We start from the raw sequence: 12,483 nt of genomic DNA, 5'->3' as shown, positions 1-12,483 counted from the left end.
CCATCAGAAGAAAGCCAAAAGACAGCCATTAAACTATGGCTGTCAGATTATTCAAAAGCAATCGGTATGCATATTTTGTCTATAAAACTAATTCTAGTAAATCTCCAGCACATGCTTTCAGATAGAGCAGAATCTACTTCACTGATAAGCTACGCAAAAGTCATTTTTAAAAAAGTGAATCCAGTCTAATTGGTTGATAATCAATTAATGGTAACGGCTGTTTGTGTTGCTTCTCAGTAAATCAATCAAATAAATGGTTTTATTTATCAATTAAAAAGGTTAAATCTTCTGTTTATCCAGCAACTGCTAGGAAAATTTTAATGGTTTCTTTATGACTATTCGAAGTTTCAGTAAGAGTACCATCTCGAGTTTGGAGGAGATTTACTACATATCATACAAGCTTTGCTCAATTGTTTTTTCACAAGAGCTATACACATACCTGCTTACTGAACTACTACAAGTCATTTTAAATCATGTTGCTGAATCAGCAGAAATTTCAGAAAATACTGTAGTATACATAGCATTAAAATGGATGAACATTCATTGTCAAAGGCAGCTAAGGCACAAAACTTCCTCTTTTTCTGCACAAAATTCTGTTTCTCAAAGTAACTATAATGTGTAAAAGTCATGCAAAAAGAGACTTTCTGCCATGGGACATTAATTCACCCAAAGGTCACCTTTTTGTTGAGGTGGTGCAAAAATATATTTCACTTCTCGTCTCCCTCTCTTCTCTTCACCCAATCTGTCTTTTCACACATCTGTAGCATTGCACTGTAGCATCCTGCTTTTATGCGACTCTCAGCAAAACAGGCTCTGGCCCCTAAGGTAGCAAGTGCAAGGATCATCTTTAGCCCAGAATATAAGAGGTGTCACATGCTGCCACACCTAAGGACAATTTAACAGAAAAGCAAAAATTGTTTGGCAAGTAGTTCCAAGGCTGTTGCGGTTTTGGTGTATACACGGTGATACACAGCACAGTATTGGCTGGCGTTTTCTCAATGCAGTGCTTTTTAGCCTGTAGCGATGTAACTTAGCCATCTTTCGCATGACTAATAGCTCCTGTCAACGTGGGAAAATGAATATCAGAGCATGCCTGGACTATACGTACCAGCCGAAAGGCCAACTTTGAGACTCTATGGCACGGGTGTGTGTCTGGCATATGTGTGTGTATTGTACATACTGTATTAGATCAAAGACATAAAGCATGGCACACTCCCACTCTATACAATATGCTTCTAATCTAATGCTGCCCTTAAACTTTTAAAATTTAATTAAATGGATTTACTTCCGATTACTGCAATACTGGCTTTTAAACTTCACAGAAAGAGGGACTGTGATCCATGAAAGTCAACCAGCCCTCTTTATCCGCCAAACTACTCATCCCTTTTCCTCTCCTCCCTTACTCAGCCCTAACTGTCCCTTTTCTTCTTCTATCCACCGTAGCTTTATAAAGTTACAATGAAGCATGAGCGCACGGGAGAGAGAGAGAGAGTGGAAAAAGGCAGATGTGGGACGATTAAAGCTTTAAAAATCTGCAGTAGGTGCTTCCATCTGCTTCCAATGCAGTAAGTCTTTCTTGTGCACATCTTCTTTGAAAGTGAGCAGGGGTGCGAGCCAAACACACATTAGCGATTTAGTGCGCAGTGCCAATTCAGCTAAACCAGCCCTGCAGAAAAGACCGGCACTGTGTATTGTATTTTAGATTCTGACGTGGTAGATTACTTAAATGAACGATCCACCCAAAATATTAAAATTCAGTTACCTTGTTAATTAAACAACTAAAATTAGTTTCTGTTAAATAAAATAAATAATAACAAAATAAAAATGCACATGTAATGCAAAACAAGCTTACATTTACACTGCAGATCTTAATGGTTAATTCCAATTTTGTGACTGCATCAGATTTCTTTGATGGTCTTTTAAAAGTGACTCGTCTCCAATTGTCTGTATTTACACAGCACACGGCAAAGGCACAGTGATTAGGAAAATAAAAGCAGGTGCTGACTGACAGCTGATAATAAAAAAATCCCTCTTTTCTCCAGTCCTGTAATTAATGTGTTCACAAGGTTTAATCTTTTAAAATTCTTTTTGACAAGTTGTTTTACTATAGTTTATGACAGAATGACAGTTTATGGCCATCTTTTTTAAACTAGACCTTTTTAAACCAATAGGCATCTTAATGTGTTGTCCATGGCATGATTTATGCATGTGACGTATGCCAGTTTTATATTAGTCTATATTAGTTACATGGCGGATGTTGCCCTCGTTAACATACTTAAATACTTGTGCTATACGACATAATAAAAGCTTTTTAGTCCTCGTGTATGGGATTTAAGGTTTGGGAATTATTCGCTATGGGTTTTAATAATGCACAACTCACATTGAAAGGTGAAAATCCGATCTACCTGCTTACACTGCAGACACAAGGGCATCAATCCGATTTATATCGGATAAATTTCCACATATAAACAAGGCCTGAACCTGAGTAAATTGAAATCTATTTGTATTTGTCCTGCTTTCACATACTTGGCCAAATCTGATCTGTGCCACATGTAAGAAAAAAAAAAATCTTAATTGAGTCAATTGAACCGTGCAGTGTAAAAGCAGCCTTAAATAAAACTTAATTCAAACAAAAACGGAAATGATGTTATGAATTATTCACTCCCATGTTGTTTCCCACCCCTGAGACCTTTGTTCATCTTTGGAACACAAATTTATGTTATTAAAATCTGAGAGCTCCCTTATCCCCCATAGACAGTAAGGTTACAGACTCTTTAAAAGTCCAAAAAATCCCCTCAAAAACCATCCTCAAAACAAACTATTTCCCTTCAGTGGTTCAGTCAGAATGCTATCAATCAAAAATGCTTTTGTGCACACATAAAACAAAAATAAATGTATTCAATAGTTTTCCTTAGTGTCAGTATATTATTTTTTACAGTCTTTTGGTAACTGCAAATCTCCACCAAGTTGCCAGATTAAAGAACCAAGAACGATTTGAACCAAAAAACACAATATAAGTGACTTAAAAATCTTAAATATTAGTCAAATACAACACTGTGCTCCCACAAATCAACATACCTTCTAGACAACTTCAAATGGAATCAATGCTGGTATGACTGCAGCAGAGAGAATAAAACGATGAGCCAGTGACCAACTTGAGTCACCATCTGCACTGGTGAGTGTGCTATCATATATCCTCAGCGAAACATAGTGGACCCCTGTGCAAGTGTCATAACCGCAGTAACGGACTATTCAGTCAAGGATAACCTCCCCTCCTCTTTAGATCATTATGAGGGAATATTTGTTTGCACATTTTTTCTGGATTTTCAAGGCTCATCAAACATCAACCACTGCGTTAATGGCTGACCTAAACCACTCAGGGACTATTTGGAGGACAACAGTTCCTTCTCTCTCCTTCTATATATATCGACTCAGTACCTCAGTAAAGTTTAAAAGCATTATGCTATTAAGGTGATTATACTATAATTATGAGATTAGGAGGCTCTGCTATTCGTCAAGAAGGCACAGAGAGGAGTTTGTGTGGTGGGGGAAAGAGAGAGTTTAAGTGTGTGGTAAAAGCCAGACCCCGTCATGTCTGGTCACACCGGTCTTGACCTGAACGGTTTTGTTGTGCACAAGGCTGCGCTACTGTTTTAAGCACCGTTAATGAGGAGCTTAACATCTTTCCAAAATAATATTAACACCTTTTGAATGATGGGAAATACTTAACCTCTGGACTGCAGGAGCAAGTGAGGCAGGATGTGGGGATCAGTTTTCAGAAATGACTATGAAAGTAAATAAAAATAGTAGTTTATTATAAGGTGTAGTAATGTCAGTGTCACATTACAAAAAGGAAATGCAAAAATAAAAGCCAAAGACCTTTGAGTTAAAGTTATAAGCAAGTGAATCAGATCCATCTCTGAAAATTGCTTATCTGATCTAATTTGTTACTGCGGGTACTTTTTTTGGCTGGTGTTAACAGGACATACACCCACACACACATAGTTCAGAGTCTTTCTGTGTACTTCACAGTTCATTTGTTGCGATCATCCGGGATAATGATTTAACTAAATGCCGAGCTTGGGTGAACCACTGTGGATGGCTTTGAAACTTTAGAACAACATGATCACAGCAAAATTATCACCTCAAATTTAGTGTCCGTGAGTACTTTCAACTGTCTTGGCAGTTCTGCATCAGTTAAAGAACAATTTGTACCACTTCAGTTTATACACAAAACCAAATGAAGTGAGATGATTTTTTTTTTCCAGTTCTTGAAACAAATCTACAATAAAATGCTGTTTTAATACATTTTAAAATAAGATTTATTCTTGTTTAGGTAAAGCTGAATTTTCATCATCGCTACTCCAGTCTCCAGTTTTACAGACTCCTTCAGAAATCATTCTAATGTGCTAAATTTGTGCATTTTTTGCAATCAATGTTTTTTTTATTAGAGAAGATATTAGTAAAGATTTTTTTCCTGATTTATTTATTTTGAAAAGTAGTTTATTAAATATTTTAAACGAGGAACATAGTTATAAAGTAGCTAAAAAAGATTCCTAAGGTGTCCAATTACCTCTAAACATTCACGCATGTCAGTGCACAAACACTCCACTGAAAGACTTGTATTGGACTTTTGCCCATGAAGCAGGAAATCCCATGATTCTAGAGCAGGTCACAATGCAATCCTGCAGTCTGACTCACAAAGCGGCTGACTAACTGAACACGTTCTGTTTACCTTTCCTCTCCTTAAGAGATTGCTCAGGATGGCTGACCACTAAATGAATATTCAGTTATTGGAAGGTTGAATGGAAAGTCTGTTGTTCCAAATCACAAAATGTTCAAATTTATTTGGATCACAAATCTATGTTATTTCTCTGACAGTCTATTCACTAAAGGGAAAAAATCCACATGAATGATTTAATCCAAGTATTTATAAAAGAAATGATTACTTTATATGTGATCAACATATTTGATTGATATATGACTGCTTAGGAAATGATGCTTACAATATCTAAAAATGTTCAATCATGCTTACTTGATGCTTGAGAACCAATAAAGGTCCAATTCTTCATGTGAAGCAAAAACTTACAAATTTTTAGATTCAATAAAGCCCCAAATAAAACATATTCACGATACAGTACAAAACCACCATGTCTCCCTAAAAGACTTGTATTAAATCGTTTTGTTCATCTCTCTACAAACTTTTTGAAGTATCACAGTTTTGGGTCAATAGATTTTTAATATTTGGATAGAAATCATATTTCATTATAAATATGTTAATTTGTGTTCTGAAGATGAACAAATGCATTACACAATTATGCATATTTAAGTACCTATAACTAGCATAATTAAACAGGGTTTCCATATAGATAACCTGACAACTAATTGATTATGAAAATATGTAGCATGGTGCATCCCTTCTCTTCTTTCCTGGTGTGTATTAATGGCATGCTGGGATGTCCGCTCTGTCCCGGTCCCTGCTGATTGCTAATGAGCCCCATGCTTTGGTTTCACAGATGTTCCTCCTTTGTGCAGAGCCAAAAGAAAGTGTGCGTGTGTGTGAGTGTGTGAGTGTGTGTGTGTCTGTGTGTGGGACTGGGCTCGTGGCGTGTAATCAGAGCCAGTTATACAGACAGTGCCAGGTGTGTTCACAGCCTCCATCCCTCTATCCGCATAAGAGAAAGTGAGAGAAAACTGTGAGGAGTAAAGGATTGCAAAGGTATGGAATGAAGTGAATGCTCCAGGAAAAGGAGAAAAAGTCAAAGAATGAGTGAGGATATGAATGAAAGTGAGGGAGAAAGAGTTAGAGAGAGGTGGAAAGACTATCAAAGTTTATGTAACAAATGACAAATGCAGCTGATTAGAGCAATGAAGGAAAGGGAGTGAAAGAACAGAAAGATTCAGCTAAAAAGACTGGAAGTGGAAAAAGGGGAATGAAAGGTATTGTGGTAGACTCATTTCAGACATGCTGTGTGTTGATGGGTTTCATTAGGTATACTTTAGACTAAATAATAATTCATTTTAAATGCTTTTTGGACTACATTTCATACATTACTGTTCACCAAGGCTGCTATTATTTGATCCTGCAAATATCCTGCAAAAAAGTTTTAACTTAAAATAAATGTTTATTATTATCATATAATTTAAAACACAATTTATTCCTGTGTTGGAAAAGTTGGATTTTCAGGATCATTACTTTAGTCTTAATATGCTTTAGTAACCCTGCTGAATATAATTTTAAAAGCCATTTATTCCTGTATTGGCATTTTATTCTCTAGTGCCACACCTTTACAATTCATTTTAAAAGCTGATTTGGTGCTTAATAATCTTCACGTAAATGTTGAAAATGTGTATATTTGTGACAGTATACAGTTTGCCTTTACATTTGGACTTTGCACAATGCTTTAGGGACTGTGTTTGTTGATGCCTGGTGTGTGAGAGTAGTTGTTTAAGATTGGTAACTTTTATCCATGGGCTGCACTGTGCAAACCAATGAGAAACTTTTCAGCAGCTCTGCAGTGCTGCATCAGTAAACACCATTTAAGAACATCAGATGTGGCAGGGGGTTTGGTCACTTAATGATACTGGTGATAAAGACCGTAGCTCAATCAAGGGAAATAAAATGAGATCTGCCAGATCATTAATTGTTATCAGAGGTCATTTTGTTTCTTTTAAATAGAGCTGTGCACACAGAACGTTCAGAAAGGTTTCTAAATGATGCCTGGCAGATCTTAAATTTAAGGTCGCATGCTGTTTTTTTCAAGTTTTCTTTTTCCTTGTTGTTATACTATAGACTTGGGTGGTTTCCAGAAAAGTTGAATGTAAACTTGCACAATTATTTTCTAAATAAACTCTATTATGCAACCTTACAACACAATAGGAATAGATTTACAACAACAACAATAATAATTAATGAAAAAAATACTAATACTACTAATAATAAACATGCATTAACAATGGATGGATGGATAGATAGATAGATAGATAGATAGATAGATAGATAGATAGATAGATAGATAGATAGATAGATAGATAGATAGATAGATAGATAGATAGATAGATAGATAGATAGATAGATAAATAGATGAAATCAGACTTTGAAGATGTGTAAATTGCAGTGAAAAGTACAGTGTATTGAGAATATGCGTGCTTTTATTGAAAATATTTTTTTATCGGCACTTGGATACGCACAATGGACAAAATCCTTAAATTAATCAAGTGAAGAAAAATATAAAGTGAATCATTAAATTATTCATATTCATATCATGTCACAACTCTACAGAGAGCTATTGGATAGTACGTTTCCATACAAGTTGAGCTCTGAACCTTGTCTAAGGGGGAGCGTCATCACTTTTCTTTAGTGTCCTGCACTCTTCCAGATAAGAAGTGGAGCACACTAGACCACCCATGGCTGTTACACGCACAGACAGAAGAACCCCCCTCCTGATCTCAAGCCTCAGTGTTTCTCCATCGATAGCACCTCTGCTGCTGGGAAATGCTGGCACTGTCCCCTTATGCTCTTAACATTCCCCTGTGTTCCCAATCTAAAACACTGCTGACACCAGAGGCCCGTTTACATTCCCTGACTTAATCTCACACATGCAAAACTTGAATAGGACAAGTACAGAGCCCTGGGGACCCTTGCTATTGATCTGCAAAGCTAAACTCAGTAAGAATGAAGAGGATTATACATGTGTGTATGTCTAGAATGAGTAATGGGATAAAGCTAAGGACAATGTGGATGTATTATCCACATTAACTGTAAAAAAGCACTACAAAATTATGCAAAAAATAAACTGATTGTTCAACCAGATATGATTGTTTACATAATGAAATGAAATGTATCCAGTAGATTGGATGTTAATTTTTTTGGGCAAAAATACAATTTGTATCATTTGTAAATAAAACACATGAACAACCTAAATGTGGCTAATTATGAAAAAAATTACCTAAAACATACAATTTGATTGTATCTGGGTTTATAAACAACACATTTACAATCAGTCAAACCTCTCATCTGTGTTCTTTACCAGTACCTGTATCCTCTTGTTAAAAGTAATTCTGTCATTCATAATAGTTCATGATAGTTTAAACAACAATTATCAGTTTTAAAAATATGCATAAATAAACCTTGTTTATTTAAGTTTTAGGTTGCTGAAAGAATCATTTGCTTTTTTTGTTTTTGTTTGACCATTTCTAAACGGATAGTAATCCCGGGTAAGTTCATTTTTATAAATATAGACATGCAGCAAGTGCACATCAATTAAGAGAGAATGCACTAAACCCCTGGTGCTTTCCGCATGATTTTAGATGCCCTCATTTGGTCAATGTGGCTGTTTGTCACAAGAATACAACAGGTTTGTCTGAGCTCAGGTCAACCATTGCTCATTACATGATGCCTTGTTACAGTGTCATGTCTAGGCAGTGTATTTAAGAATACTCCTGCCTTACTACACGTGCTAGTGACATTTTTATCTAAAACAATTGCAATTAGCTGGCAGTCTAGCTTCACACTTTTGGTACATTTCTATTGTGCTGCTAGCCTTTTTGATAGCTCTGGTGCCTTTTGACAATAAAATAGCCCTAAATGCGTACTGTACCATATTGTACCAAATCATACCACTCAGTGGAAATAAGCCATTAAATTTGGCTTAAGGAAGTGAAGCTTATCTTAAAGCTTGTAAAAGAGCCTGCTTTTCACTTGACAGTTAACTGTCAACAAGAAGGAGAGGTGTAAACATAACAGGCACGTTGCATCCTGTTAGGAGCATCAAGAGGATTTCACATAACTTTAATACAAAAATCAATTCGTAGAGCAATGGGAAACACATTAAAGAGATATGTAAGATGGAAAAGAAAATCCAAGATTTGTGCAGGGTGGATTAGGTTTTGCTATCATGCTGCTATACTGTAGGCTACAACAACATCTCAGACAATCCTCAGTTTCCACATGTAATGTAGATGACTGTCTCCCACATCTGCATTCAAAGCCAAGCACTCAAGGGAGGATTTAAAAATGCTGTTCGGGACAATAAATAATGCAATAAATATGAGTGATAAAACATAACACATGCATTTATCTCAACACAGTTTTATTGATGATATAAACACAATAAAATGTGCTGACTCTGAACAAGAGGAGAATTCAAACTGCATGTCTTTATGTTCCAATTTTAGGTTTTTATAATAGTGAACAACACCCTGTGGAGTCATTCCATTTTCAAATCATTTGTTTAGTCAAGTGCGCTAAAATAGAGCAATGGTGGCTAATTTAGAGGACTGTTCTGATTTCTCAACTAGTCTACTACAGTTGTAAAAGTATGTTTAAACTAGAACAAATATTCTTCATAAAGTACCACTGAGACATATATAACGTTTCATTTAAATAGCCTGTTGTTTCCTTTTTTTGTTCTGTTTCCCACACATTCTCTCTCATCAAGACTGCCACGGACACTCATTCTCAAGCACACCTCCTCACTGCTCTTATTCTCAGGTGTATAAAATGTACAGCGCAAGCTATAATCAGTTCACCAACCAGAAAAACCACATATTTCCTCTGTTTACCACAGGAATCTGACTGGGAACTCTTGCGGAGAGAAGTGGCTAAAATGATCCTTACACAACCGTCATCTTTACAGTCTCTAATGCTGTCATGAGATGAGGTCCTTGCATATTGTAAACTATGCAGGCTCCTGTGGATGACTTCTCTCTTTGGTGTCCAAAAGAGATTCTACAACACACTCATCGCCTTTCCTCACATTAGCCGTTAAGTTGTTCCATTCAGTTTACTTTAAATCTTGCTCATGTTTGTTTGAAAACTTGATAAATTGCGCCGGCAGATCACAACACCGCCAGCTGCGCGGTAGACGAATGTCCTTAAACACAAAGTTTGTCATGAGTCTTTAGCCCCAGCACGCGTTTCAAAATGCAGCCGCATAGAACCTGTGTCAACACCAAACAAGGTGAACGTGCTGCCCTCTGTGGGAATGACTACAAACATGTCCAAACAAGCATGTGGCTATAAACAAATCCACTTCTACTGAATCCAGTCTGACATTATGCTGCATTAGGAACTCAGACAACTCCACCAACAGTAGACTGTCAGGAGAAAGTAAGTACTGCCTGAAGCTCTTCAGCCCTTACAAAAAGACCTGAGTGGACAAGCCCACATAAGGACTAATTGTTCCCTTGTGACCAGTCAGGCGAGGACAGGTGGAACATATCCTTTGTTGGGGAGACATAAGGACATGAAAAAGTCACATTGTTTATTATTATTTTAATATACAAGTCGTTCATTAGAGTTTTACGACCATTCTTAACAATCCCACCACATTCTAAAGTGAAAAGACAAGACTGGTGATTTTCTCTCATTAAAGAGCATGACACTTGAGTGAACAGTGTCTTAGGTCACGGAGCACAGAGTTAATAATAAAACACACTTCCTCTGTTTCTTGGCCCTGCAGCAACCCTGTACATGCTAGCGACTACTGCACCAGAAACCCAGCGCAGTCAACCACGTCCCTGCTTTGAAGTGAGCACACACTTCCTGCAGGTTACAAGAAAATCCTGCCTTTTAGAATCTGTAATGGGAGGAGGTAAAAATAAGGAGGTCACAAATGAGACAACAGTTAAGATAAACTTACAAAACAGGATAGTCTTTCTTTTCACTTTGGTTTATTTTTGTTTTTACACAGGCGGGTATAGCAAAACTTTGAATGGACATTGGCGGGAAATTTTAAAAGATTCTCACTCAAAAGCACCCCGCCTTCTTACTGTCTCCACTATGGTTTTGAGCCAAGTGTATGAAATTGCTTTCAGAAACCTTGGCATGCTTTTGTTTTGAATAGGAAAGATTTTGCAGCAATGCATATGTGTCCATCATTCGTTAGCGATCTAAACTCTGCTTTTTTAAAATGATGAAGGCTGAGAAAAGAGCAGTAGGGCAGAGGGAAACACCAGGCATCTATCTGTAATAGAGCACCACAGATGGGGGATAGGGATTAAGTGTTTTACCCCGCTCTGCTTTACACAAGAGTTTCTCAGGTGGCCGACTGCCCCACAACCACCCGCTAACACTGATCCATGCTTCATTTCACTGATAGAGATCTTAATAGCCTTAGTTAAACTACTACAACAGCTCAGTTGAAACATGGAAATAGCTGCACAAGTGAGATGATTTGTAATGATATACTAGCCATCCTCAAGTAGAACACTAGTCAGCAAAGTGTAATTTTCCATTATATAATAAATAGTCAGTTAAGCCAAAATTACATTTATGTGAGTATTTCTGTCATTTTGAAGATGTATGACAGACTTTATTTTGCTGAACCCAAAATCTGATGTTCTTAAATAAATACAAATACTTTCATAAAAACCTACAGCATAACTGCTAACATCTAGAATTCAAATATCCAGGCAAAACACATCTATGACACCTGCTAAAGTTATGCAGTGGTCCACCAGCCATCTGTCTGATCGGTTTCCAAAATATACAACAAATCTAATTTCACTATTAATTAATAATAATAATAAAAGAACTAACTCTACCCAGCATTATCATATACATAATATGCAATCCACCTGCATAGAACACACGCATCAATGTATTACAAGCCATCATCAGTCTTACTGACCTTGCAAATCTTGCTCTCCTCTGCCTCTCTGCTGCTCCGTGCCAAAGTTGCAGCTGGAGCTGGAACCAAGTTTGTCCTCCTATCGTGGATCTCCGTCTTGAATGACAGCTGACAAGACAGCATGGGAGATTCTGTGACCCTGAGCTCCGAGCTCCTAGGTGCCAGCCCATGTGCCATGCTGCTTCTCCCGAGGTTGGGGATGGGCAGTGCAGTGTGGATGGGTCTGGACCCCACAGCTGGCTGTCGGAGTTTTGAAGCAACACCAACTACCGGCATAGTCCCTCAGAGCGCAAGTCCCAGAGAGAAATAAGGAGGGGAAAAAAGTGGAGGAGTTGTCTCTCGCAGCTTTCTCACACGAGAGAGAGAGAGAGAGAAAGAGATAGAGAGAAAGAGAGAGAGAGAGAAAGAGAGAGTGCCTTGTGTCTGCTCTTGATGTCTGGCAGGGGCTGTAAGAAATGGGAGGGGGGCGATAGTTTTTTTAGAGTGTGCAGCTAGCGGCAGAGAGCGTGGACACGCTCATTCTGTTACCGACAGCGTGTGCTGCTTTCAGTAACTGAGAAGGCTCCTCCACTACACATTCTTCCCTCCTCCTCTCTCTCTTCCACTCCTCCTCTTCCCTCACTGACAGAGCGCCACTACAAAACCAAACAGCTCTCGGGGGCGTGAACTTCCCTGGAAGGTAACCACCATTCTGCTCTCCTCACTGCCTGATTACCCAGACTGAGTGTATAACTCTCATATGCATACACAAGCACACGTGCACACACACACACACACACACACACACACACATACACACACACACACGCACACACACGCACACACACACGCACACACACACACACACACA

General features: G+C 37.8%; 1 protein-coding gene across 51 annotated transcripts in view; it reads right to left on the bottom strand.

The window, feature by feature from the left end:
- nav3 (neuron navigator 3) overlaps positions 1 to 12,188 on the bottom strand; it is a 177,899-nt gene extending 165,711 nt beyond the window's left edge. For 50 of the 51 annotated variants that reach the window (XM_073946576.1, XM_073946590.1, XM_073946582.1 and 47 more), the window contains exon 1: positions 11,634 to 12,188. In XM_073946576.1, coding sequence (XP_073802677.1) covers positions 11,634 to 11,909 — 276 coding nt within the window. In that variant the 5' untranslated portion in view covers positions 11,910 to 12,188. The remainder of the gene's footprint in view (positions 1 to 11,633) is intronic. The other variant, NM_001045143.2, reaches the window with a different exon arrangement.
- Between the last annotated feature and the right edge of the window lie 295 nt (positions 12,189 to 12,483).

Source organism: Danio rerio, chromosome 4 (genome assembly GCF_049306965.1).
Source record: "Danio rerio strain Tuebingen ecotype United States chromosome 4, GRCz12tu, whole genome shotgun sequence".
Lineage (NCBI taxonomy): Eukaryota > Metazoa > Chordata > Actinopteri > Cypriniformes > Danionidae > Danio > Danio rerio.
This window is presented reverse-complemented; position numbering and strand designations above follow the sequence as displayed.